At 57.8% G+C, this 23,379-nt stretch overlaps 3 protein-coding genes and 1 pseudogene across 3 annotated transcripts; all 4 read right to left on the bottom strand.

Annotated features, from left to right (window-relative positions):
- Window positions 1-7: 7 nt before the first annotated feature.
- Window positions 8-10,278, bottom strand: LOC142603911 (protocadherin beta-15-like). The gene is made up of 3 exons (XM_075766888.1): window positions 7,838-10,278; window positions 2,084-2,480; window positions 8-1,362 (listed from the first exon to the last, which is right to left on the bottom strand). Exons 1-3 carry the CDS (start codon window positions 10,276-10,278, stop codon window positions 79-81), a joined length of 4,122 nt encoding a protein of 1,373 aa, XP_075623003.1. The 3' UTR covers window positions 8-78.
- On the bottom strand, window positions 6,132-20,910 carry LOC104636440 (protocadherin beta-15-like). The gene is made up of 2 exons (XM_075766147.1): window positions 17,221-20,910; window positions 6,132-6,568 (listed from the first exon to the last, which is right to left on the bottom strand). Exon 1 carries the CDS (start codon window positions 20,528-20,530, stop codon window positions 18,089-18,091), a length of 2,442 nt encoding a protein of 813 aa, XP_075622262.1. The 5' UTR covers window positions 20,531-20,910; the 3' UTR covers window positions 6,132-6,568; window positions 17,221-18,088.
- On the bottom strand, window positions 10,483-12,817 carry LOC142603910 (uncharacterized). The gene is made up of 2 exons (XM_075766887.1): window positions 12,371-12,817; window positions 10,483-11,649 (listed from the first exon to the last, which is right to left on the bottom strand). Exons 1-2 carry the CDS (start codon window positions 12,815-12,817, stop codon window positions 10,483-10,485), a joined length of 1,614 nt encoding a protein of 537 aa, XP_075623002.1.
- Window positions 20,728-23,359, bottom strand: LOC104631856 (protocadherin beta-16-like; annotated as a pseudogene).
- Window positions 23,360-23,379: the final 20 nt, after the last annotated feature.

Genomic DNA, 23,379 nt, shown 5'->3' with positions numbered 1-23,379 from the left:
ACGTCTCGCGGATCTCCCGCGCAGTCCTCCGCGGAAAGCGGCGCCCGGCAGCAGCGCGGCTGGGCGGCGGGCGTCCGTTCACCCTCCCTCCCTCCTTCTCGCCGACTCTGGCCGGCGACCCGGAGCGCGGCCGCCGTGGCCCGGCAGCGGATGGCACGGAGCACCGCTCGCCGCCGCTACCCGGCTCGGCTGGGCTCGGCTCGGCCGGGCTCGGCTCGGCCGGGCTCGGCTGGGCTGGGCTGGGCTCGGCTCGGCTGGGCGGTGCTGGGCAGGGCCGGGCCGGGCTCGGCCGCCTCCCCGCCCGCAGCCGCTCGGCGCCGCCTTGGCCGGCAGCACCACCCTGCGGCCCGCGGCGGGACTGCGCCCGCCGCCGCCCGCCGCCCGCTGCCCGCGCTGCCGGCTCGCAGCGGCACACGGACCCGTGCGCACACGCAGCTGCCCCGCGTCTTCCCCCGCTGCCCAGAGCCCGCGGGCAGGCGTGCGCGCTTGTCTCCCGGGAGGCCGATCCGTGCCCTTCGCGAAACACGGCGGCGAGACAAGCACAAGGCGGTTCCCACGGCGCCGTGCGGCGGAGGCGCAGCCCCGATCCACTCCGCCGCCTTGCCCGGCCGGACCAGCCGCCCAGGAGCCTCTCCGCAGGGGCAGCACGCAGGAAACAGCACGGCACGGCACTACACCGACTCGGGAATCCCAGCCCGAGGACGGGGAACGGAGGCGGGTCCCGGCAAGGCTCAGGCGTGCACGCGCCTGCCGGCCGGCCAGTCCGGCGGCGGAACGGGAGCACCCAAGCTCCCCGCGTTGGCTTCCCTCTCGCCAGCCGGCCGCGAGCTGCACAGCGGTTCTCGCTCCTTGCCTCCCCGCACGAGCGTGGTTGAGCTGCAGGAATTCGTCGGAGAAGCCGTCCACCGGGGCGATGCCGAGGGTGGCGGTGGCGGAGCGCGGCGGCTGCCCGCGCTCTCGCACCAGCACGACGAGTCTCTGCCGGGGCGCGTCCCTCTCGGACAGGGCCCGCGCCGTGCGCACCTCGCCGCTGTGCAGCCCCACGCGGAACAGCCCCGGCTCCGTCGCCTTGGCCAGCTCGTACGACAGCCACGCGTTCTGCCCCGCGTCTGCGTCCACCGCCACCACCTTGGCCACCAGCGCCCCGGGCTCGGCCGAGCGCGGCGCCAGCTCCACGCCCGCCCAGCCCGCGCCCGGCGCCGGCGCCGGCGGCGGGTACAGCACCTGCGGCGCGTTGTCGTTCTCGTCCACGATCACCAGCCGCACCGACACGTTGCGGCTCAGCGCCGGCGCGCCGCCGTCCTCCGCCCGCACCCACAGCCCCACCTCGCGCACCTCCTCGTAGTCGAAGGAGCGCAGCGTCTACAGCGCGCCCGCCTCCGCCTGCACCCTCAGCAGGACTCGCTCTCTGCCGGCCCCGGCATACTCTCTCTCACACGTTCTGCCCGCCGCATTCCTTCATAGAATCACAGAATGACAGAATGATTGATAGAGCGGTACAATACAATGACAGAATAACAGAATGACAGAATAATAGAATCATAGAATGATAGGATGACAGAATCATAGAATCATAGAATGGTTTCAGTTTGATGGGACCTTGAAAGCTCATCTACTCCACCCCCTCGCTTTACAATGAGGAGGGACGTTTTCAACTAGACGGTTAGTCAGAGCACGGTCCAACCTAACCTTGGATTTTACCAGCGATGGGGCATCCACAACCTCTCCGGGCTACCTTTTCCGGTGTTTCACTACCTTCATCGTAACAAATTTCTCCCTGATGTCTAGTCTGGATCTCCCCTCTTTTAGTTTAAAACCATCACCCCTTGTCCTGTCACTACAGGCCCATCCCCATCTTTCTTATAAGCCCCCTTTAAGTATTGAATGGCTGCAAGAATGTCTCCCTGGAGCCTTCTCTTCTGCAGGCTAAACATCCCCAACTCTCTCAGCTTTTCCTCATAGCAGAGGTGTTCCATCCCCATTATCATTTTGTAGCGCTCCTCTGGACTCACTCCGACAGGCCCATGTCTTTCTTGCACTGGGGACACCCGAGCTGGACGCAGTACTCCAGGTGGCATCTCACCAGAGCGCAGTAGAGGGGAAGAGTCCCCTCCCTCGACCTGCTGGCCACACTGCTGGTGATGCAGCCCACCATACGGTTGGCTTTGGGGGCTGCGAGCGCACATTGGTGCCTCATGTCCCATTTGTCACCCACCAGTACCCCCAAGTCCTTCTCCACGGGGCTGCTCTCATTCCCCTCATCCCCCAGCCTGTATTCATCCCGGGGGTTGCCACAGTGCAGGTGCTGGACCTTGCGCTTGGCCTTCTTGAACCTCATGAATTTTGCATGGGCCCACTTCTCCAGCTCGTCCACGTCCCTCTGAATGGCATCCCCTCTCTCAGGCGCACCACTCAGCCTGACGCCATCTGCCAATGTGCTGAGGGCGCACTCGATCCCACTCTCTGTGTCACTGACAAAGCTACTAAACAGTACTGGTCCCCAGACGGAGCCCTGAGGGCCACCACTCATCACGGATCTCCATCCGGGCATAGAGCCATTGACCACCACTCTCTGGAGGCAACCATCCAGGCAAGTCCTTATCCACCAAACAGTCCATCCACCAAATCCATCTCTCTCCAATGTAGAGAGAAGGCTGTTGTGGAGGACCGTGCCAAAGGCCTTACAGAAGTCCAGGCAGATGACGTCCATGGCTCTTGCCTTGTGCACTGCAGGAGTCGCTGCATCACAGAAGGCCACAGGGTTGGTCACTTGCCCTTGGTGAAGCCATGCTGGCTGTCTCAAATCTCCTCCCTGTCCTCCATGGCTTCTAGGAGCATCTGTTCCTTGGTCATGCCAGGCTGACGGGTCAGTAGCTCCCGGGGCTCTCCTTTCTAACCTTTTTAGAAATGGGTGCAATGTTTCCATTTTTCCAGTCTCCAGGGACTTCACCTGACTGCCATGACTTTCCAAATGTCATGGCCGGTGGCTTGACAACTACATCAGCCAATTCCCTCAGGACTCTCAGATGCATCTCGTCAGGTCCCATAGACTTATGTATGTTGAAATTGCTCAGCTGGTCTCAAACCTGATCGTCTCTTGCAGTGGCAGGGACTTTGCTCCCTGGTCCCTGTCTTCAGGTTCATCCACTGGAGCAGTGTGGGAAGAGAGGGGGCCAGTGAAGACTGAGGCAAAGACGTTGTTGAGTACCTCAGCCAGGATCCTCCTTGTCTGCTGTTACCAGTTTGCTAGCCGCGTTCATCAGGGCAGGTACCCTTTCTTTGACCTTCCTTTTCTGGCTGACATACCCATTGAAGATCTTCTTGATATTCTTTGCGGCCTTTGCCAAGTTCAGCTCCAGCCACGCCTTTGCCTTCTTGACCCCATCCCGACACAACCGGCCAAAGTCCCTATATTTCTCCCAGGATCCCTGTCCCTGCTTCCTGAGAAGTTATCCTTCCTAAAGGCCACCTCCAACGAGCCCCTCGGGAAAGTTCAGCAGTGAGTTCAGGCCCTGCGGTACAGGCAACAGCCTCCCCTTCTCAGGGGATAAAAACCGTAATGAAGCATCTAGTTACGAACCACATCAAGCACACAAACCCTTGAGCTGGAACGACCAGACAACCAGCTGTTTGTCACCGGGAGGTGCACGTTGCTTGTGGTCCCAGTAAGAGAGGCATGCTGACTCTCAAAGACATCATTCAGAACTCTGTCTCTTATAGCTCTCACTATTGGAAGAGATTAGCATAGAGAATGGTACGTCCCTGTAGAGGCCGAGCACCCTGAGCAGAGTAGCTTCACACAGGACTCCAGCCACGCACGGCATGCCATGCAGACCCCGGCCATAGAAAAGAAAGAGTGCCCTCGTTTCAGCAACTCACGCCATTTTAGCACTTTCCTGCAAGAAAGCATTTCTCTTCACCATTTCCACTGTCACAGGAGAAGAAGTTGGTATGTGGACTTCCTGCTCGCAGGTGGCTTTCTCACCGGTAGCACGTGGGAGCAGCCTGCAGCGTCTTCAGTTACAATGAGGTCGATGAGTTCATCTTGCAAGGCGTTTATGCAGTGCAGCACAGCACAGGACAGCACAGCACAGGCCTACAGCTTCCCAGATTAGCTGGATAATGGATCGCTCAGTCCCCGATGTAAAATGGTCTTCTGGTCTGCGTCACTACACCAGCCTTTGTGCAGGACTTACCGTTTTATCAAGCCCTTGTGGAAGGGATGGCTGTAGTCCTCTTCATTTCCCAAGAGCAAAACTTCTCCCTGGTTATAGTTTTCACCAACCAACTGCTGCTCCCCCACATTCTTTCGCAAAGGATCACGTATGCTGTCTTTGTGCCAGCCCTCCCCCAAAATCTTTAGAACTAAAACACTTGGTGCTTGAACAGATCACGGTTGCCATCCGCAGCTGTTGGGAGAGTTGGAAAAGTCACTCCCCCACCACCTCACTGCTTTGGTGAGGCCTTTGCACACCCAGGCCCCTGTTAGCATACGGGGGCCAGTTTCCCCTGACCTGGATCTAACCGTGCCCTGCCACCGCCATGAGCTCAGTGATCAGAAGACAGGTAGAGGCCTGCCAGCAATTCCCTGCTCCCCACAATTTTCCTGGAAGCTCTGTCAACCGTAACTCCAAGCAGAAACAAAGTACGCACCCTTTGAAAAACTCACAGAGCTTTCCCAGAAAGAACATCCCTTCAAAGACTACTATCTCCACACAAGCCTTTTGGATACTCGCACACGAACCCTTGAGCTGGAACGACCAGGCAACCAGCTGTTTGTCACCAGGAGGTGCACGTTCCTTGTGGTCTCAATACGAGAGAGAGAGGCACGCTGACTCTCAAAGACATCATTCAGAACTCTGCCTCTTATAGCTCTCACTATTGGAAGAGATTAGCACAGAGAATGGTACGTCCCTGTAGAGGCCGAGAACCCTGAGCAGAGTAGCTTCACACAGGACTCCAGCCACGCACAGCATGCCATGCAGACCCCGGCCATAGAAAAGAAAGAGTGCCCTCGTTTCAGCAACTCACGCCATTTTAGCACTTTCCTGCAAGAAAGCATTTCTATTCATCATTTCTGCTGTAGAAGAAGTTTGCCTGTGGACTTCCTGCTCGCAGGTGGCTTTCTTGCTGGTACCATGTGGGAGCAGCCTGCACGCTCCTCATTTAAATGAGCTGAGTTTATCCTTCCAGGAAAGGATTTGTGCAACACAACATAGCACAGGACAGCACAGGACAGGCCTGTGCCTGAAAGGAGGCTGTAAGGAGGTGGGTGTTGGTCTCTTTTCCCAAGGAGGAAGTGACAGGATGACATGAAATGGGCTCAGGTTTCACCAGAGGAGGTTTAGATGAAATGTTAGGAAACATTTCTGCACCCAAAGGATTGTCAGGCCTTGGAACAGGCTGCCCTGTGCTTCAGTCACCATCTCTGGAGGTGGCGCTTAGGGACATAGTTTAGTGGCAGACGTGGTTAAGTTAACGGTTGGACTTGATGATCTCAGGGATCTTCTCCAAACTAAGTGATTCTATCATTCCACTCAGGTTAACTGGATCGTAGATCGTTCTCTCCTGGATGTACAACGGTGTTCTGCCAGCATCACTACACCAGTCCTTTGCTCAGGACTTACTGTGTATCAAGACCTTGTGGAAGGGACGGCATTTCCCTAGAGCAAAGCCTCTCCTTGGAAGCAGTTTTTGTTCACCAAATGCCCACCTCCTGGCGCTCCCCCAAGTACTTCTCAAAGGAACACGTACGCTGTCTTTGTGTCAGCCATCTTCTGACACCGCTACAACTTTAGCGTCACTCCCCCCACCTCACTGCTTTGATGAGGCCTTTGCACACCCAGGCCCCTGTTAGCATACGGGCCAGTTACCCCTGACCTGGATCGAACTGCGCCCTGTTGTCACAAGAAGCTCAGTGGTCAGAAGACTTACAGAGGCCTGCCAGCAATTCCCTGCTCCCCACAACTTTCCTCAAAGCTCTTTCAACCATACCTCCAATCAGAAACAAAGTCCCCGCTCAACTTGACCTCAAACAAAGGACAAAATGAGAAAAAACCTCCCAGACTTTTCAAAAACTCTCACAGAGCTCTCCCAGAAAGAACATCCCTTCAAAGACTCCACACAAGGCATTTGGGGGTTCTCTTTATTGCATTTTTACACACAAGGGTACACTGGTTTACAACAGTACAGTTCAGAACTGCAGCACAACACAGCGTGACGGCTTCTGAATATTCCGTGCCACGCTGCCTTCATTCAAATAATCTGTTATCACACATGGGGTGACAGTCCTTCTTAAGGGGAATAGGCAAGGCAAGGCTGAAAGGCAGTTCACAGAGTAGAAGGAGAAAGGGCAAAAAGGAGGATGCAAATGCTCTTACACAAACCCAGAAAATCATATTGGGACAGCTTTCCCCTCCCATCAAGAAGCCTCTGAATTGGGAAACAACAATGAGTTGGGTCTATTCAACAGGCCCTCTTCCAAGTTCATCTCAATTCCACCTTCGGACAAAGTACCTTGAAGCAACTGGTGGAGTTTCCTGACAACACCCCCAAACACAATGAACGTCTTTTCACAACTCCGTACAGTTACGGTCTATAAACAGCACCAGCTGTATCGGCTGAATGTTCACAAGTCCATGCGGCCTGCTGGGATTCATCCCAGAGTACTGAAGGAGCTGGCGGATGTTACAGCAGGACCCGTCTTGATCACCTACCAGAGGTCTTGGGACTCTGGGGAAGTCCCCGCTGACTGGAAGCTAGCCAACATTCTTCCAATTTACAAGAAAGGCGTGAGGAAAGACCCAGGAAACTACAGACCTGTGAGTTTAACCTCACTTCCTGGAAAATCTGTGGAGAAGATCTTACTGGGTGCGATGGAAAGGCATGTAAAGAGCAATGCAATCAGCAGGACCATGGCTTCACCCAGGGAAAGTCCTGTTTAATTAATTTTCTATCCTTCTATGATAAGGTCACCCACCTTGTGGATGAAGGGAAGATGGTGGATGTGGTATGTCAGGATTTTGATGAGCATTGTAGGTCCTTTCTCACTAAAATACTCTATTCTGTTCTGTTCTGATCTGATCTATTCTATTCTATTCTATTCTATTCTATTCTATTCTATTCTATTCTATTCTATTCCATTCCATTCCATTCCATTCCATTCCATTCCATTCCATTCTATAGCTATTCTATATCTATTCTGTTCTGTTCTGTTCTGCTCCGTTCCACTCCATTCGGCTCTGCTCCATTCCAGTACATTCAATTCCATTTCAACACCAGTAGCGCTCTCATACTTCCATGGCAATACGAAGGGGAAAGCCCACCCAATGCCCTCTTATGAGCCAAATGAAAATTTTGTGCAATTTGTGCACCACATTGTGATACAGTACTCACAACTTCCTTGCTTTCCTGACCCGGGAGGAGGGCTACATGCATTTCAGCGAGCATGCGATCTGTCTACCCAACCTTGCCATTTCATTACAGCACACAGCAAGAGGCCCATGGTCTTGCCTAACAGCAAGGGAGACAAGAACATAGCCGGGGGCCCTGCAACTAACCCCACTCGTGAAGCATTTCAGAAATGGCTGTAACAGAGCTGAAACATCTTATTTCCAGAGTGAGGGAGCCCTGAGGTTCTTTTGCTTCTTTGTTTGTTTGTTTGTTGATTTATTATGGAGGGGGGGGACACAACCTTTCTTCTGACTTAATATTTGAGGGGAACCAGCGATGCCAATTGCAAATGCAGATTAACTCTGCAGGAAGCGTTGCCACAAGCTGTAGCCTGGATCCCTTCCTATGACGAGGCGTGAAGCCTCTGGCTGTGCTGACTCCATGCTAGGTAAAGGAAAGACTGTTGAACGGTTCGGCAGAGAGCGTCCCTGGGTTGTCTGGTGCCACGTCCTCCATGGTGATAGGGCCCCGGGGCAAATCCTGTTCATCCTCGGTGCCCCCGCCCCTGGCACAGTGCTGAGGTGGCAGGCTGGGGAGGATGGGCTTGAGGAACTTGAACTCGCTGTTGCCCGAGCCTGTTGTGAGGCTGATCTCGTAGCAATAGGCGTGGGGCAGGGTCCCCGCACTGGCCGCCTCGGACAGGCTGCTCTGCAAGTTGCCGGTGCCGTAAAGCACGTGCCCACCCTTCAGCTCCTTTCTCTTGCACACCTTATGAGCGACGAAGGCGACCATGGACGCGAGGAAGAGGAGTGAGACAAAGACCAATGAAATGATTAAATAGGTGGTCAGGGAGCTGCCCTCGTCCTCCGTGGCCAGGCTGCTGGGCGGTAGGCGCACCTCCGAGAAGTCACTGAGCAGGAGCGCGCTCAGTGCCGCGGTGGCTGACAGCGGTGGCCGCCCGTTGTCTCGCACCAGGACGACGAGCTTCTGCTTCACGGCGTCTCTCTCTGTCACTGGCCTCCTCAGACGCACCTCCCCGCTTTGGGCACCCACCGCAAACAGCCCGGGGTCGGTGGCCTTCAGCAAGTGGTACGAGAGCCACGAGTTCTGCCCCGAGTCGGCATCAACAGCCACCACTTTGGTGACGAGGTACCCCGCCTCAGCCAAAACGGGCACCAGCTCGCTGGACGGTGGGCTGCTGTCCTGGGCGGGGTGCAGCACCAGTGGCGCATTGTCATTCTCGTCCACCACGACAAGGCGGACGGTGACGTTGGCGCTAAGGCGAGGCGACCCCGCGTCACAGGCGCTCACTGAGACCTCGATCTGCCTCACGTGCTCATAGTCCAGGGGCCGCAGCACAAACACGTGCCCGTTCTCAGAGTTCACAGAGATACAGGAGCAGGGAGGTCGCTCTGCGGGGTGCGCTGGGGCCAGGGAATAGGTCACCTTGGCATTGGGCCCCACGTCGGCATCCGAGGCGCTGACGGCTCCAACGAGCACCGTGGGCACGTTGTTCTCACGCACGTACATGGTGTACAAAGTCTGGTTGAAGACAGGCGCGTTGTCGTTCACATCGGAGATGTCCACCGTGAAGGTCTGGGTGGTCGTGAGAGGAGGCGACCCCGCGTCTGCTGCTGTGACAGTGAGGATGTACCGCGCCGTCTCCTCCCGGTCCAGCGCGCTCACGGTCACCAGCTCATAGTAATTCTTGTAGGCTGGTCGCAGGGAGAACGACAGCTGGTCTTCCAGGGCACAGGTGATCTTCCCGTTGGCACCAGCATCCCGGTCCCTGACAGTAAAGAGGGCGACCACCGTCCCCGGTGATGCGCTCTCGGGGAGGGGGCTGCTGAAAGAACTGACCGCCAGCTCCGGCGCGTTGTCATTCACATCCACCACCTCCACCAACACCTTGCAGATTGCCGAGAGGCCCCCGCCATCCGTGGCCCGCACGCTGAGCTCGTGATTCTCTGCCACCTCAAAGTCCAGAGGCTTTGTGAGTTTAATTTCACCGCTCACAGGGTCAATGACAAATGCCGAGGGGCTCTGGCCCACCGCTTGGCTGAATTGGTAGGAGATGGCCCCGTTAGGTCCCGCATCCAGATCGGATGCCACCACCTTGACAACCACAGAGCCCTCCGGAGCATTTTCCAATACCTGGCCAATGTACCGCTCCTGTGTGAAGATGGGAGAGTTGTCATTTACATCTAGAACATTAATGTGGATTTGGGTTGTCCCGCTCCTGGGTGGACTGCCTCCATCCATGGCAATGAGACTGAAGCCCAGCTCTGCCTCCTCCTCTCTGTCTAGCGGCTTTTCCAAGACCAGTTCCACATATTTGTCACCATTCCTCCGACTCCCAAAGGAGACACTAAAGTACTCGTTCTCGGGAGCAATGCTGTAAGCCTGGATGCTGTTGCTGCCAATATCCAGGTCCTGAGCCCCCTCCAGCGGGAAACGCGAGCCCGGGTCACTCCTTTCCGGGATCTTGAAAGTGACCTGTTGCTCGGGGAAAACGGGCGAATGGTCATTGATGTCCTCCACGGCCACCTCGACCCGAAAGAACTGCAGGGGGTTTGCCAGCAGGAGCTCGAAGGGGAGCGTGCACGTCCCGGACTGCCCGCACAGCTGCTCCCGGTCCAGCCTCTCGGCCACGACGAGGCGGCCGGTGCCGCGGTCTAAGCGAAAGTGCTGCCGGCCGTCCTCCCAGGCCAGGCGGGCGCGGCGAGCCGAGAGCTGCGCCGGGGCCAGCCCCGCGTCCTCCGCCACGTTGGCTACCACGGAGCCGCTCTCCCCCTCCTCGGCTACGGAGTAGCGGATGGGCTCGGAGCGAGCGTGCGGCAGGGAGAGGAAAGCAGAAAGACAAAGCACTTGCCTTGCGATCGCCATGTCGGGGCGGCGGACAGCCTCCGTCTCGCGGGTCTCCCGCGCAGTCCTCCGCGGAAAGCGGCGCCCGGCAGCAGCGCGGCTGGGCGGCGGGCGTCCGCTCTCCCTCCCTCCCTCCCTCCCTCCTTCTCGCCGACTCCGGCCGGCGACCCGGAGCGCGGCCGCCGTGGCCCGGCAGCGGATGGCACGGAGCACCGCTCGCCGCCGCTACCCGGCTCGGCTGGGCTCGGCTCGGCCGGGCTCGGCTGGGCTGGGCTCGGCTGGGCTGGGCGGTGCTGGGCCAGGGCCGGGCCGGGCTCGGCCGCCTCCCCGCCCGCAGCCGCTCGGCGCCGCCTTGGCCGGCAGCACCACCCTGCGGCCCGCGGCGGGACTGCGCCCGCCGCCGCCCGCCGCCCGCTGCCCGCGCTGCCGGCTCGCAGCGGCACACGGACCCGTGCGCACACGCAGCTGCCCCGCGTCTTCCCCCGCTGCCCAGAGCCCGCGGGCAGGCGTGCGCGCTTGTCTCCCGGGAGGCCGATCCGTGCCCTTCGCGAAACACGGCGGCGAGACAAGCACAAGGCGGTTCCCACGGCGCCGTGCGGCGGAGGCGCAGCCCCGATCCACTCCGCCGCCTTGCCCGGCCGGACCAGCCGCCCAGGAGCCTCTCCGCAGGGGCAGCACGCAGGAAACAGCACGGCACGGCACTACACCGACTCGGGAATCCCAGCCCGAGGACGGGGAACGGAGGCGGGTCCCGGCAAGGCTCAGGCGTGCACGCGCCTGCCGGCCGGCCAGTCCGGCGGCGGAACGGGAGCACCCAAGCTCCCCGCGTTGGCTTCCCTCTCGCCAGCCGGCCGCGAGCTGCACAGCGGTTCTCGCTCCTTGCCTCCCCGCACGAGCGTGGTTGAGCTGCAGGAATTCGTCGGAGAAGCCGTCCACCGGGGCGATGCCGAGGGTGGCGGTGGCGGAGCGCGGCGGCTGCCCGCGCTCTCGCACCAGCACGACGAGTCTCTGCCGGGGCGCGTCCCTCTCGGACAGGGCCCGCGCCGTGCGCACCTCGCCGCTGTGCAGCCCCACGCGGAACAGCCCCGGCTCCGTCGCCTTGGCCAGCTCGTACGACAGCCACGCGTTCTGCCCCGCGTCCGCGTCCACCGCCACCACCTTGGCCACCAGCGCCCCGGGCTCGGCCGAGCGCGGCGCCAGCTCCACGCCCGCCCAGCCCGCGCCCGGCGCCGGCGCCGGCGGCGGGTACAGCACCTGCGGCGCGTTGTCGTTCTCGTCCACGATCACCAGCCGCACCGACACGTTGCTGCTCAGCGCCGGCGCGCCGCCGTCCTCCGCCCGCACCCACAGCCCCACCTCGCGCACCTCCTCGTAGTCGAAGGAGCGCAGCGTCTACAGCGCGCCCGCCTCCGCCTGCACCCTCAGCAGGACTCGCTCTCTGCCGGCCCCGGCATACTCTCTCTCACACGTTCTGCCCGCCGCATTCCTTCATAGAATCACAGAATGACAGAATGATTGATAGAGCGGTACAATACAATGACAGAATAACAGAATGACAGAATAATAGAATCATAGAATGATAGGATGACAGAATCATAGAATCATAGAATGGTTTCAGTTTGATGGGACCTTGAAAGCTCATCTACTCCACCCCCTCGCTTTACAATGAGGAGGGACGTTTTCAACTAGACGGTTAGTCAGAGCACGGTCCAACCTAACCTTGGATTTTACCAGCGATGGGGCATCCACAACCTCTCCGGGCTACCTTTTCCGGTGTTTCACTACCTTCATCGTAACAAATTTCTCCCTGATGTCTAGTCTGGATCTCCCCTCTTTTAGTTTAAAACCATCACCCCTTGTCCTGTCACTACAGGCCCATCCCCATCTTTCTTATAAGCCCCCTTTAAGTATTGAATGGCTGCAAGAATGTCTCCCTGGAGCCTTCTCTTCTGCAGGCTAAACATCCCCAACTCTCTCAGCTTTTCCTCATAGCAGAGGTGTTCCATCCCCATTATCATTTTGTAGCGCTCCTCTGGACTCACTCCGACAGGCCCATGTCTTTCTTGCACTGGGGACACCCGAGCTGGACGCAGTACTCCAGGTGGCATCTCACCAGAGCGCAGTAGAGGGGAAGAGTCCCCTCCCTCGACCTGCTGGCCACACTGCTGGTGATGCAGCCCACCATACGGTTGGCTTTGGGGGCTGCGAGCGCACATTGGTGCCTCATGTCCCATTTGTCACCCACCAGTACCCCCAAGTCCTTCTCCACGGGGCTGCTCTCATTCCCCTCATCCCCCAGCCTGTATTCATCCCGGGGGTTGCCACAGTGCAGGTGCTGGACCTTGCGCTTGGCCTTCTTGAACCTCATGAATTTTGCATGGGCCCACTTCTCCAGCTCGTCCACGTCCCTCTGAATGGCATCCCCTCTCTCAGGCGCACCACTCAGCCTGACGCCATCTGCCAATGTGCTGAGGGCGCACTCGATCCCACTCTCTGTGTCACTGACAAAGCTACTAAACAGTACTGGTCCCCAGACGGAGCCCTGAGGGCCACCACTCATCACGGATCTCCATCCGGGCATAGAGCCATTGACCACCACTCTCTGGAGGCAACCATCCAGGCAAGTCCTTATCCACCAAACAGTCCATCCACCAAATCCATCTCTCTCCAATGTAGAGAGAAGGCTGTTGTGTCAAAGGCCTTACAGAAGTCCAGGCAGATGACGTCCATTGCTCTTGCCTTGTGCACTGCAGGAGTCGCTGCATCACAGAAGGCCACAGGGTTGGTCACTTGCCCTTGGTGAAGCCATGCTGGCTGTCTCAAATCTCCTCCCTGTCCTCCATGGCTTCTAGAAGCATCTGTTCCTTGGTCATGCCAGGCTGATGGGTCAGTAGTTCCCGGGGCTCTCCTTTCTAACCTTTTTTAGAAATGGGTGCAATGTTTCCATTTTTCCAGTCTCCAGGGACTTCACCTGACTGCCATGACTTTCCAAATGTCATGGCCGGTGGCTTGACAACTACATCAGCCAATTCCCTCAGAACTCTCAGATGCATCTCGTCAGGTCCCATAGACTTATGTATGTTGAAATTGCTCAGCTGGTCTCAAACCTGATCGTCTCTTGCAGTGGCAGGGACTTTGCTCCCTGGTCCCTGTCTTCAGGTTCATCCACTCGAGCAGTGTGGGAAGAGAGCGGGCCAGTGAAGACTGAGGCAAAGACGTTGTTGAGTACCTCAGCCAGGATCCTCCTTGTCTGCTGTTACCAGTTTGCTAGTCGTGTTCGTCAGGGCAGGTACCCTTTCTTTGACCTTCCTTTTCTGGCTGACATACCCATTGAAGATCTTCTTGATATTCTTTGCAGCCTTTGCCAAGTTCAGCTCCAGCCACGCCTTCGCCTTCTTGACCCCATCCCTACACAACCGGCCAAAGTCCCTATATTCCTCCCAGGATCCCTGTCCCTGCTTCCACTGCCTGTGCATTTCCTTCTTGCCTTTTAGTTTGACCAGCAGGTCTTTACTCAACCGTGCCGGTCTCTTGCCTTCCTTTCCTGACTTCTTACACGTGGGGATCGAGAGGTCTTGCGCTCTTTGGGAAGCGTCCTTAAAGATGGGCCAGCTCTGTTCTGCTCTCTTGTCCCTCAAGGCGGTTACCCAGGGGCTTCTACTGACTCACGCCTACAACAGCTGGAAGTTTGTCTTCCTGAAATTCTGGGTCCGGACTTTACCCTTCGCCTGACCCCTATCCCTCAGGACTGCAAACTCCACCAGTGCACGATCACTGTAGCCCAGGCTGCCTCCAATCTTGACGTCTCTGATTAGCTCACTCGTGTTGGTGACCAACAGGTCCCATCTGATAGGCCTGTCTGTTCCCAGGCCTGAGAAGTTATCCTTCCTAAAGGGCACCTCCAACAAGCCCCTCAGGGAAGTTCATCAGTGAGTTCAGGCCCTGCGGTACAGGCAACAGCCTCCCCTTCTCAGGGGGTAAAAACCGTAATGAAGCATCTAGTTACGAACCACATCAAGCAGACAAACCCTTGAGCTGGAACGACCAGGCAACCAGCTGTTTGTCACCGGGAGGTGCACGTTCCTTGTGGTCCCAGTAAGAGAGGCACGCTGACTCTCAAAGACATCATTCAGAACTCTGTCTCTTATAGCTCTCACTATTGGAAGAGATTAGCATAGAGAATGGTACGTCCCTGTAGAGGCCGAGCACCCTGAGCAGAGTAGCTTCACACAGGACTCCAGCCACGCACAGCATGCCATGCAGACCCCGGCCATAGAAAAGAAAGAGTGCCCTCGTTTCAGCAACTCACGCCATTTTAGCACTTTCCTGCAAGAAAGCATTTCTCTTCACCATTTCCACTGTCACAGGAGAAGAAGTTGGTATGTGGACTTCCTGCTCGCAGGTGGCTTTCTCACCGGTAGCACGTGGGAGCAGCCTGCAGCGTCTTCAGTTACAATGAGGTCGATGAGTTCATCTTGCAAGGCGTTTATGCAGTGCAGCACAGCACAGGACAGCACAGCACAGGCCTACAGCTTCCCAGATTAGCTGGATAATGGATCGCTCAGTCCCCGATGTAAAATGGTCTTCTGGTCTGCGTCACTACACCAGCCTTTGTGCAGGACTTACCGTTTTATCAAGCCCTTGTGGAAGGGATGGCTGTAGTCCTCTTCATTTCCCAAGAGCAAAACTTCTCCCTGGTTATAGTTTTCACCAACCAACCGCTGCTCCCCCACATTCTTTCGCAAAGGATCATGTATGCTGTCTTTGTGCCAGCCCTCCCCCAAAATCTTTAGAATCAAAACACTTGGTGCTTGAACAGATCATGGTTGCCATCCGCAGCTGTTGGGAGAGTTGGAAAAGTCACTCCCCCACCACCTCACTGCTTTGGTGAGGCCTTTGCACACCCAGGCCCCTGTTAGCATACGGGGGCCAGTTTCCCCTGACCTGGATCGAACTGCGCCCTGCCACCGCCATGAGCTCAGTGATCAGAAGACAGGTAGAGGCCTGCCAGCAATTCCCTGCTCCCCACAATTTTCCTGGAAGCTCTGTCAACCGTAACTCCAAGCAGAAACAAAGTACGCACCCTTTGAAAAACTCACAGAGCTTTCCCAGAAAGAACATCCCTTCAAAGACTACTATCTCCACACAAGCCTTTTGGATACTCGCACACGAACCCTTGAGCTGGAACGACCAGGCAACCAGCTGTTTGTCACCAGGAGGTGCACGTTCCTTGGGTCTCAATACGAGAGAGAGAGGCACGCTGACTCTCAAAGATGTCATTCAGAACTCTGCCTCTTATAGCTCTCACTATTGGAAGAGATTAGCACAGAGAATGGTACGTCCCTGTAGAGGCCAAGAACCCTGAGCAGAGTAGCTTCACACAGGACTCCAGCCACGCACGGCATGCCATGCAGACCCCGGCCATAGAAAAGAAAGAGTGCCCTCGTTTCAGCAACTCACGCCATTTTAGCGCTTTCCTGCAAGAAAGCATTTCTATTCATCATTTCTGCTGTAGAAGAAGTTTGCCTGTGGACTTCCTGCTCGCAGGTGGCTTTCTTGCTGGTACCACGTGGGAGCAGCCTGCACGCTCCTCATTTAAATGAGCTGAGTTTATCCTTCCAGGAAAGGATTTGTGCAACACAACATAGCACAGGACAGCACAGGACAGGCCTGTGCCTGAAAGGAGGTTGTAAGGAGGTGGGTGTTGGTCTTTTTCCCAAGGAGGAAGTGACAGGATGACATGAAATGGGCTCAGGTTTCACCAGAGGAGGTTTAGATGAAATGTTAGGAAACATTTCTGCACCCAAAGGATTGTCAGGCCTTGGAACAGGCTGCCCTGTGCTTCAGTCACCATCTCTGGAGGTGGCGCTTAGGGACATAGTTTAGTGGCAGACGTGGTTAAGTTAACGGTTGGACTTGATGATCTCAGGGATCTTCTCCAAACTAAGTGATTCTATCATTCCACTCAGGTTAACTGGATCGTAGATCGTTCTCTCCTGGATGTACAACGGTGTTCTGCCAGCATCACTATACCAGTCCTTTGCTCAGGACTTACTGTGTATCAAGACCTTGTGGAAGGGACGGCATTTCCCTAGAGCAAAGCCTCTCCTTGGAAGCAGTTTTTGTTCACCAAATGCCCACCTCCTGGCGCTCCCCCAAGTACTTCTCAAAGGAACACGTACGCTGTCTTTGTGTCAGCCATCTTCTGACACTGCTACAACTTTAGCGTCACTCCCCCCACCTCACTGCTTTGATGAGGCCTTTGCACACCCAGGCCCCTGTTAGCATACGGGCCAGTTACCCCTGACCTGGATCGAACTGCGCCCTGTTGTCACAAGAAGCTCAGTGGTCAGAAGACTTACAGAGGCCTGCCAGCAATTCCCTGCTCCCCACAACTTTCCTCAAAGCTCTTTCAACCATATCTCCAATCAGAAACAAAGTCCCCGCTCAACTTGACCTCAAACAAAGGACAAAATGAGAAAAAACCTCCCAGACTTTTCAAAAACTCTCACAGAGCTCTCCCAGAAAGAACATCCCTTCAAAGACTCCACACAAGGCATTTGGGGGTTCTCTTTATTGCCTTTTTACACACAAGGGTACACTGGTTTACAACAGTACAGTTCAGAACTGCAGCACAACACAGCGTGAGGGCTTCTGAATATTCCGTGCCACGCTGCCTTCATTCAAATAATCTGTTATCACACATGGGGTGACAGTCCTTCTTAAGGGGAATAGGCAAGGCAAGGCTGAAAGGCAGTTCACAGAGTAGAAGGAGAAAGGGCAAAAAGGAGGATGCAAATGCTCCTTTACACAAACCCAGAAAATCATATTGGGACAGCTTTCCCCTCCCATCAAGAAGCCTCTGAATTGGGGAACAACAATGATGAGACCCACCTCGATGCCCTTTTCCAAGTTCATCTCAATTCCACCTTCCAACAAAATCGCTTGCAGCAACTTGTGGACCCAAACACAATGAACATATTTTCACAACTCTGTACAGTTATAGGCTATGCCAACACCATTTCCGTTGCTGTATTTCCAAGGCAACCCCAAGGAGACAACCTGGCAAACCTTCTGTTAGCACCAGATAGAAATCTGCTGTGTTTTTTTCCTCTCCCTTAGAGGTAATGACACTGCTCTACTCAAAGGGTCACAATACCCTTCTAGACTGCTGAGCTGGAATTGTGCACATCACAGTAGTTAGACGTGAGCAACTCCCTGCTTCACTGGGCAGCCCTAGTGCAGCATATGCAACACACGACGGCTGTCCGGACAGACATAGTGACCAGAAGGCAAAACACACAGAGCCCACGCACCTCAGACTGAGACATGCAGGACCCACAAAAGGGAGGCCCACATGCATGCACCACATTCTGACACAGTACTCACAACTTCCTTGCTTTCCTGACCCGGGAGGAGGGCTACATGCATTTCAGCGAGCATGCGATCTGTCTGCCCAACCTTGCCATTTCATTACAGCACACAGCAAGAGGCCCATGGTCTTGCCTAACAGCAAGGGAGACAAGAACATAGCCGGGGGCCCTGCAACTAACCCCACTCGTGAAGCATTTCAGAAATGGCTGTAACAGAGCTGAAACATCTTATTTCCAGAGTGAGGGAGCCCTGAGGTTCTTTTGCTTCTTTGTTTGTTTGTTTGTTGATTTATTATGGAGGGGGGGGGACACAACCTTTCTTCTGACTTAATATTTGAGGGGAACCAGTGATGCCAATTGCAAATGCAGATTAACTCTGCAGGAAGCGTTGCCACAAGCTGTAGCCTGGATCCCTTCCTATGACGAGGCGTGAAGCCTCTGGCTGTGCTGACTCCATGCTAGGTAAAGGAAAGACTGTTGAACGGTTCGGCAGAGAGCGTCCCTGGGTTGTCTGGTGCCACGTCCTCCATGGTGATAGGGCCCCGGGGCAAATCCTGTTCATCCTCGGTGCCCCCGCCCCTGGCACAGTGCTGAGGTGGCAGGCTGGGGAGGATGGGCTTGAGGAACTTGAACTCGCTGTTGCCCGAGCCTGTTGTGAGGCTGATCTCGTAGCAATAGGCGTGGGGCAGGGTCCCCGCATTGGCCGCCTCGGACAGGCTGCTCTGCAAGTTGCCGGTGCCGTAAAGCACGTGCCCACCCTTCAGCTCCTTTCTCTTGCACACCTTATGAGCGACGAAGGCGACCATGGACGCGAGGAAGAGGAGTGAGACAAAGACCAATGAAATGATTAAATAGGTGGTCAGGGAGCTGCCCTCGTCCTCCGTGGCCAGGCTGCTGGGCGGTAGGCGCACCTCCGAGAAGTCACTGAGCAGGAGCGCGCTCAGTGCTGCGGTGGCTGACAGCGGTGGCCGCCCGTTGTCTCGCACCAGGACGACGAGCTTCTGCTTCACGGTGTCTCTCTCTGTCACTGGCCTCCTCAGACGCACCTCCCCGCTTTGGGCACCCACCGCAAACAGCCCGGGGTCGGTGGCCTTCAGCAAGTGGTACGAGAGCCACGAGTTCTGCCCCGAGTCGGCATCAACAGCCACCACTTTGGTGACGAGGTACCCCGCCTCAGCCAAAACGGGCACCAGCTCGCTGGACGGTGGGCTGCTGTCCTGGGCGGGGTGCAGCACCAGTGGCGCATTGTCATTCTCGTCCACCACGACAAGGCGGACGGTGACGTTGGCGCTAAGGCGAGGCGACCCCGCGTCACAGGCGCTCACTGAGACCTCGATCTGCCTCACATGCTCGTAGTCCAGGGGCCGCAGCACAAACACGTGCCCGTTCTCAGAGTTCACAGAGATACAGGAGCAGGGAGGCCGCTCTGCGGGGTGCGCTGGGGCCAGGGAATAGGTCACCTTGGCATTGGGCCCCACGTCGGCATCCGAGGCGCTGACGGCTCCAACGAGCACCGTGGGCACGTTGTTCTCACGCACGTACATGGTGTACAAAGTCTGGTTGAAGACAGGCGCGTTGTCGTTCACATCGGAGATGTCCACCGTGAAGGTCTGGGTGGTCGTGAGAGGAGGCGACCCCGCGTCTGCTGCTGTGACAGTGAGGATGTACCGCGCCGTCTCCTCCCGGTCCAGCGCGCTCACGGTCACCAGCTCATAGTAATTCTTGTAGGCTGGTCGCAGGGAGAACGACAGCTGGTCTTCCAGGGCACAGGTGATCTTCCCGTTGGCACCAGCATCCCGGTCCCTGACAGTAAAGAGGGCGACCACCGTCCCCGGTGATGCGCTCTCGGGGAGGGGGCTGCTGAAAGAACTGACCGCCAGCTCCGGCGCGTTGTCATTCACATCCACCACCTCCACCAACACCTTGCAGATTGCCGAGAGGCCCCCGCCATCCGTGGCCCGCACGCTGAGCTCGTGATTCTCTGCCACCTCAAAGTCCAGAGGCTTTGTGAGTTTAATTTCACCGCTCACAGGGTCAATGACAAATGCCGAGGGGCTCTGGCCCACCGCTTGGCTGAATTGGTAGGAGATGGCCCCGTTAGGTCCCGCATCCAGATCGGATGCCACCACCTTGACAACCACAGAGCCCTCCGGAGCATTTTCCAATACCTGGCCAATGTACACATCTTCTGTGAAGATGGGAGAATGGTCATTTACATCTAGAACAACAATGTAGATTTGGGTTGTCCCACTCCTGGGTGGAGTGCCTCCATCCATGGCAATGAGACTGAAGTGCATCTCCGCCTCCTCCTCTCTGTCTAGCGGCTTTTCCAAGACCAGTTCTACGTACTTCTTGCCCTTACTCCGACTCCCAAAGGAGACACTAAAGTACTCGTTCTCGGGAGCAATGCTGTAAGCCTGGATGCTGTTGCTGCCAATATCCAGGTCCTGAGCCCCCTCCAGCGGGAAACGCGAGCCCGGGTCACTCCTTTCCAGGATCTTAAAAGTGACCTGTTGCTCGGGGAAAACGGGCGAATGGTCATTGATGTCCTCCACGGCCACCTCGACCCGAAAGAACTGCAGGGGGTTTGCCAGCAGGAGCTCGAAGGGGAGCGTGCACGTCCCGGACTGCCCGCACAGCTGCTCCCGGTCCAGCCTCTCGGCCACGACGAGGCGGCCGGTGCCGCGGTCTAAGCGAAAGTGCTGCCGGCCGTCCTCCCAGGCCAGGCGGGCGCGGCGAGCCGAGAGCTGCGCCGGGGCCAGCCCCGCGTCCTCCGCCACGTTGGCTACCACGGAGCCGCTCTCCCCCTCCTCGGCTACGGAGTAGCGGATGGGCTCGGAGCGAGCGTGCGGCAGGGAGAGGAAAGCAGAAAGACAAAGCACTTGCCTTGCGATCGCCATGTCGGGGCGGCGGACAGCCTCCGTCTCGCGGATCTCCCGCGCAGTCCTCCGCGGAAAGCGGCGCCCGGCAGCAGCGCGGCTGGGCGGCGGGCGTCCGCTCTCCCTCCCTCCCTCCTTCTCGCCGACTCCGGCCGGCGACCCCGGAGCGCGGCCGCCGTGGCCCGGCAGCGGATGGCACGGAGCACCGCTCGCCGCCGTTACCCGGCTCGGCTGGGCTCGGCTCGGCAGGGCTCGGCTGGGCTGGGCTGGGCTCGGCTGGGCGGTGCTGGGCAGGGCCGGGCCGGGCTCGGCCGCCTCCCCGCCCGCAGCCGCTCGGCGCCGCCTTGGCCGGCAGCACCACCCTGCGGCCCGCGGCGGGACTGCGCCCGCCGCCGCCCGCCGCCCGCTGCCCGCGCTGCCGGCTCGCAGCGGCACACGGACCCGTGCGCACACGCAGCTGCCCCGCGTCTTCCCCCGCTGCCCAGAGCCCGCGGGCAGGCGTGCGCGCTTGTCTCCCGGGAGGCCGATCCGTGCCCTTCGCGAAACACGGCGGCGAGACAAGCACAAGGCGGTTCCCACGGCGCCGTGCGGCGGAGGCGCAGCCCCGATCCACTCCGCCGCCTTGCCCGGCCGGACCAGCCGCCCAGGAGCCTCTCCGCAGGGGCAGCACGCAGGAAACAGCACGGCACGGCACTACACCGACTCGGGAATCCCAGCCCGAGGACGGGGAACGGAGGCGGGTCCCGGCAAGGCTCAGGCGTGCACGCGCCTGCCGGCCGGCCAGTCCGGCGGCGGAACGGGAGCACCCAAGCTCCCCGCGTTGGCTTCCCTCTCGCCAGCCGGCCGCGAGCTGCACAGCGGTTCTCGCTCCTTGCCTCCCCGCACGAGCGTGGTTGAGCTGCAGGAATTCGTCGGAGAAGCCGTCCACCGGGGCGATGCCGAGGGTGGCGGTGGCGGAGCGCGGCGGCTGCCCGCGCTCTCGCACCAGCACGACGAGTCTCTGCCGGGGCGCGTCCCTCTCGGACAGGGCCCGCGCCGTGCGCACCTCGCCGCTGTGCAGCCCCACGCGGAACAGCCCCGGCTCCGTCGCCTTGGCCAGCTCGTACGACAGCCACGCGTTCTGCCCCGCGTCCGCGTCCACCGCCACCACCTTGGCTACCAGGTAGCCTACTGGTGCCCAGCGCGGCGCCATCTCGCCCACCGCCGCGCTGCTCTCGGGGGGCGGATGCAGCACGACGGGCGTGTTGTCGTTCTCGTCCCGCACCGACACGCGCAGCACCGCCTGGGTGCTGAGCGGTGGCGAGCCGCCGTCGGCGGCCCGCTCCGCCGCTTCGAAAGCGCACACCTCCTTGTAGTCTAGTGGGCGCAGTGCCCTCACGATTCCGCTCTCCGCGTCCACGGACACGAATGATGCCACAGTGGGATACCGAGAGCGGCCCCAGCGCGTAGCTCACGTCGGCGTTTTTTCCCGCGTCGGCGTCCATGCACTCAGGTGGCCCAGGGTCATCACCGCGGGCTAGTTTTCGCTCAGCATCGTGGTGTAAAATGCCTGAGCGAAATTGGGAGCGTTGTCGTTCACGTCCAGGAGCTCCACGAACAAAGTCTTGGACGCCGAGAGTGCGGGAGGATTCTCGTTCCAGGCCCGAACGGTCACACTGTACTCCGCCACCTGCTCCCGCTCCAGCGCCTACGATGTCACCAGCGCGTACGCGTCGTCCACCAGTGACATGATGCTAAATGGGTGCTCGCCCGTCAGCTCGCAGCTCGTCCTGCCGTTGTCCTCCGAGTCCCGATCCCACACGTTTGAAGACGGCCACCACGGTGTTTGTTCACGTCCTCCACTTTCACCTCCACTTTGCAGTGTGCGGTTGGGCGCCCTGCGTCTGTGGCCTGGACGTCTATCTCGCTGATCTTCATTTCTTCATAATCCACTGGCTTTTTTAGTCGAATCTGCCCTGTCTCTGGATTTATTGTAGAGGTCTTGAGATTTTCCTCTGAATATTGAACTATGTAATAGGCTATTTCCCCGTTCGTTCCTGAGTCTAAATCGCTAGCAGACACTGTCATCACTAAGGTATCCTGGGAGCTATTTTCTAACACTCGGACTTTATACAGACTCCGGCTAAATACCGAGATGTTGTCATTTGTATACAGGACTACCACGAGGATTAAGGATACACTAGACCGCGGTGGAGACCCACCATCCATAGCCGTAATGCTGAAAGCCACTTCTTCCTGCTGCTCCCGGTCCAGGGTTCAGTCCAACACCAGTTCGCCGTACCTCCTCCCGTCACTCCGCCTCCAGGTGTAGATATGGAAATACTCGTTCGAGCTGATACTGTAATGCTGAAGAATGTTGTTCCTCACATCTGGATCCTGAGCGCTTTCCAACAAAAATCGAGCCCCCGGCATTGCAGTTTCTGGGATCTTTAAAACTATTTCTTTATTTAAGAACATAGGAACATGATCGTTTATGTCGGTGAGGCTTACCTCAGCTCGGAAGGACTGCAGTGGACTCTCCAACAGCATCTCGAAACGCACCAGGCAAGGCTCGGTCTGCCCGCACAGCTCCTCCCGGTCCATCTGCTCTCGCACCACCACATCTCCGGTGTGTTTGTTCAGCTGTAAATACTGTTTTTCTCCTTCAGGAACGAGCCAAGCCTGTCGACCCGATAATTCCTCACCGGTCAGTCCCAAATCCTTAGCGATATTCTCCACAAAAGAGCCTCTCTCCACCTCTTCCGGCACAGAATACCGGTTAGTTTCTGCTCTCATCCCAGACACGTAGAGGAGCAGGATCAGAGCCACCGCTGTACCTGGGAGCGGTTCCTCGCTCTTCCTCAGCTCCATTCCCTCCCAGTGAATCGATC

Source organism: Balearica regulorum, chromosome 14 (assembly GCF_011004875.1).
Source record: "Balearica regulorum gibbericeps isolate bBalReg1 chromosome 14, bBalReg1.pri, whole genome shotgun sequence".
Classification (NCBI taxonomy): domain Eukaryota; kingdom Metazoa; phylum Chordata; class Aves; order Gruiformes; family Gruidae; genus Balearica; species Balearica regulorum.
The sequence above is the reverse complement of the archived record's forward strand: the minus strand, read 5'-3'. Positions and strand labels throughout refer to the sequence as shown.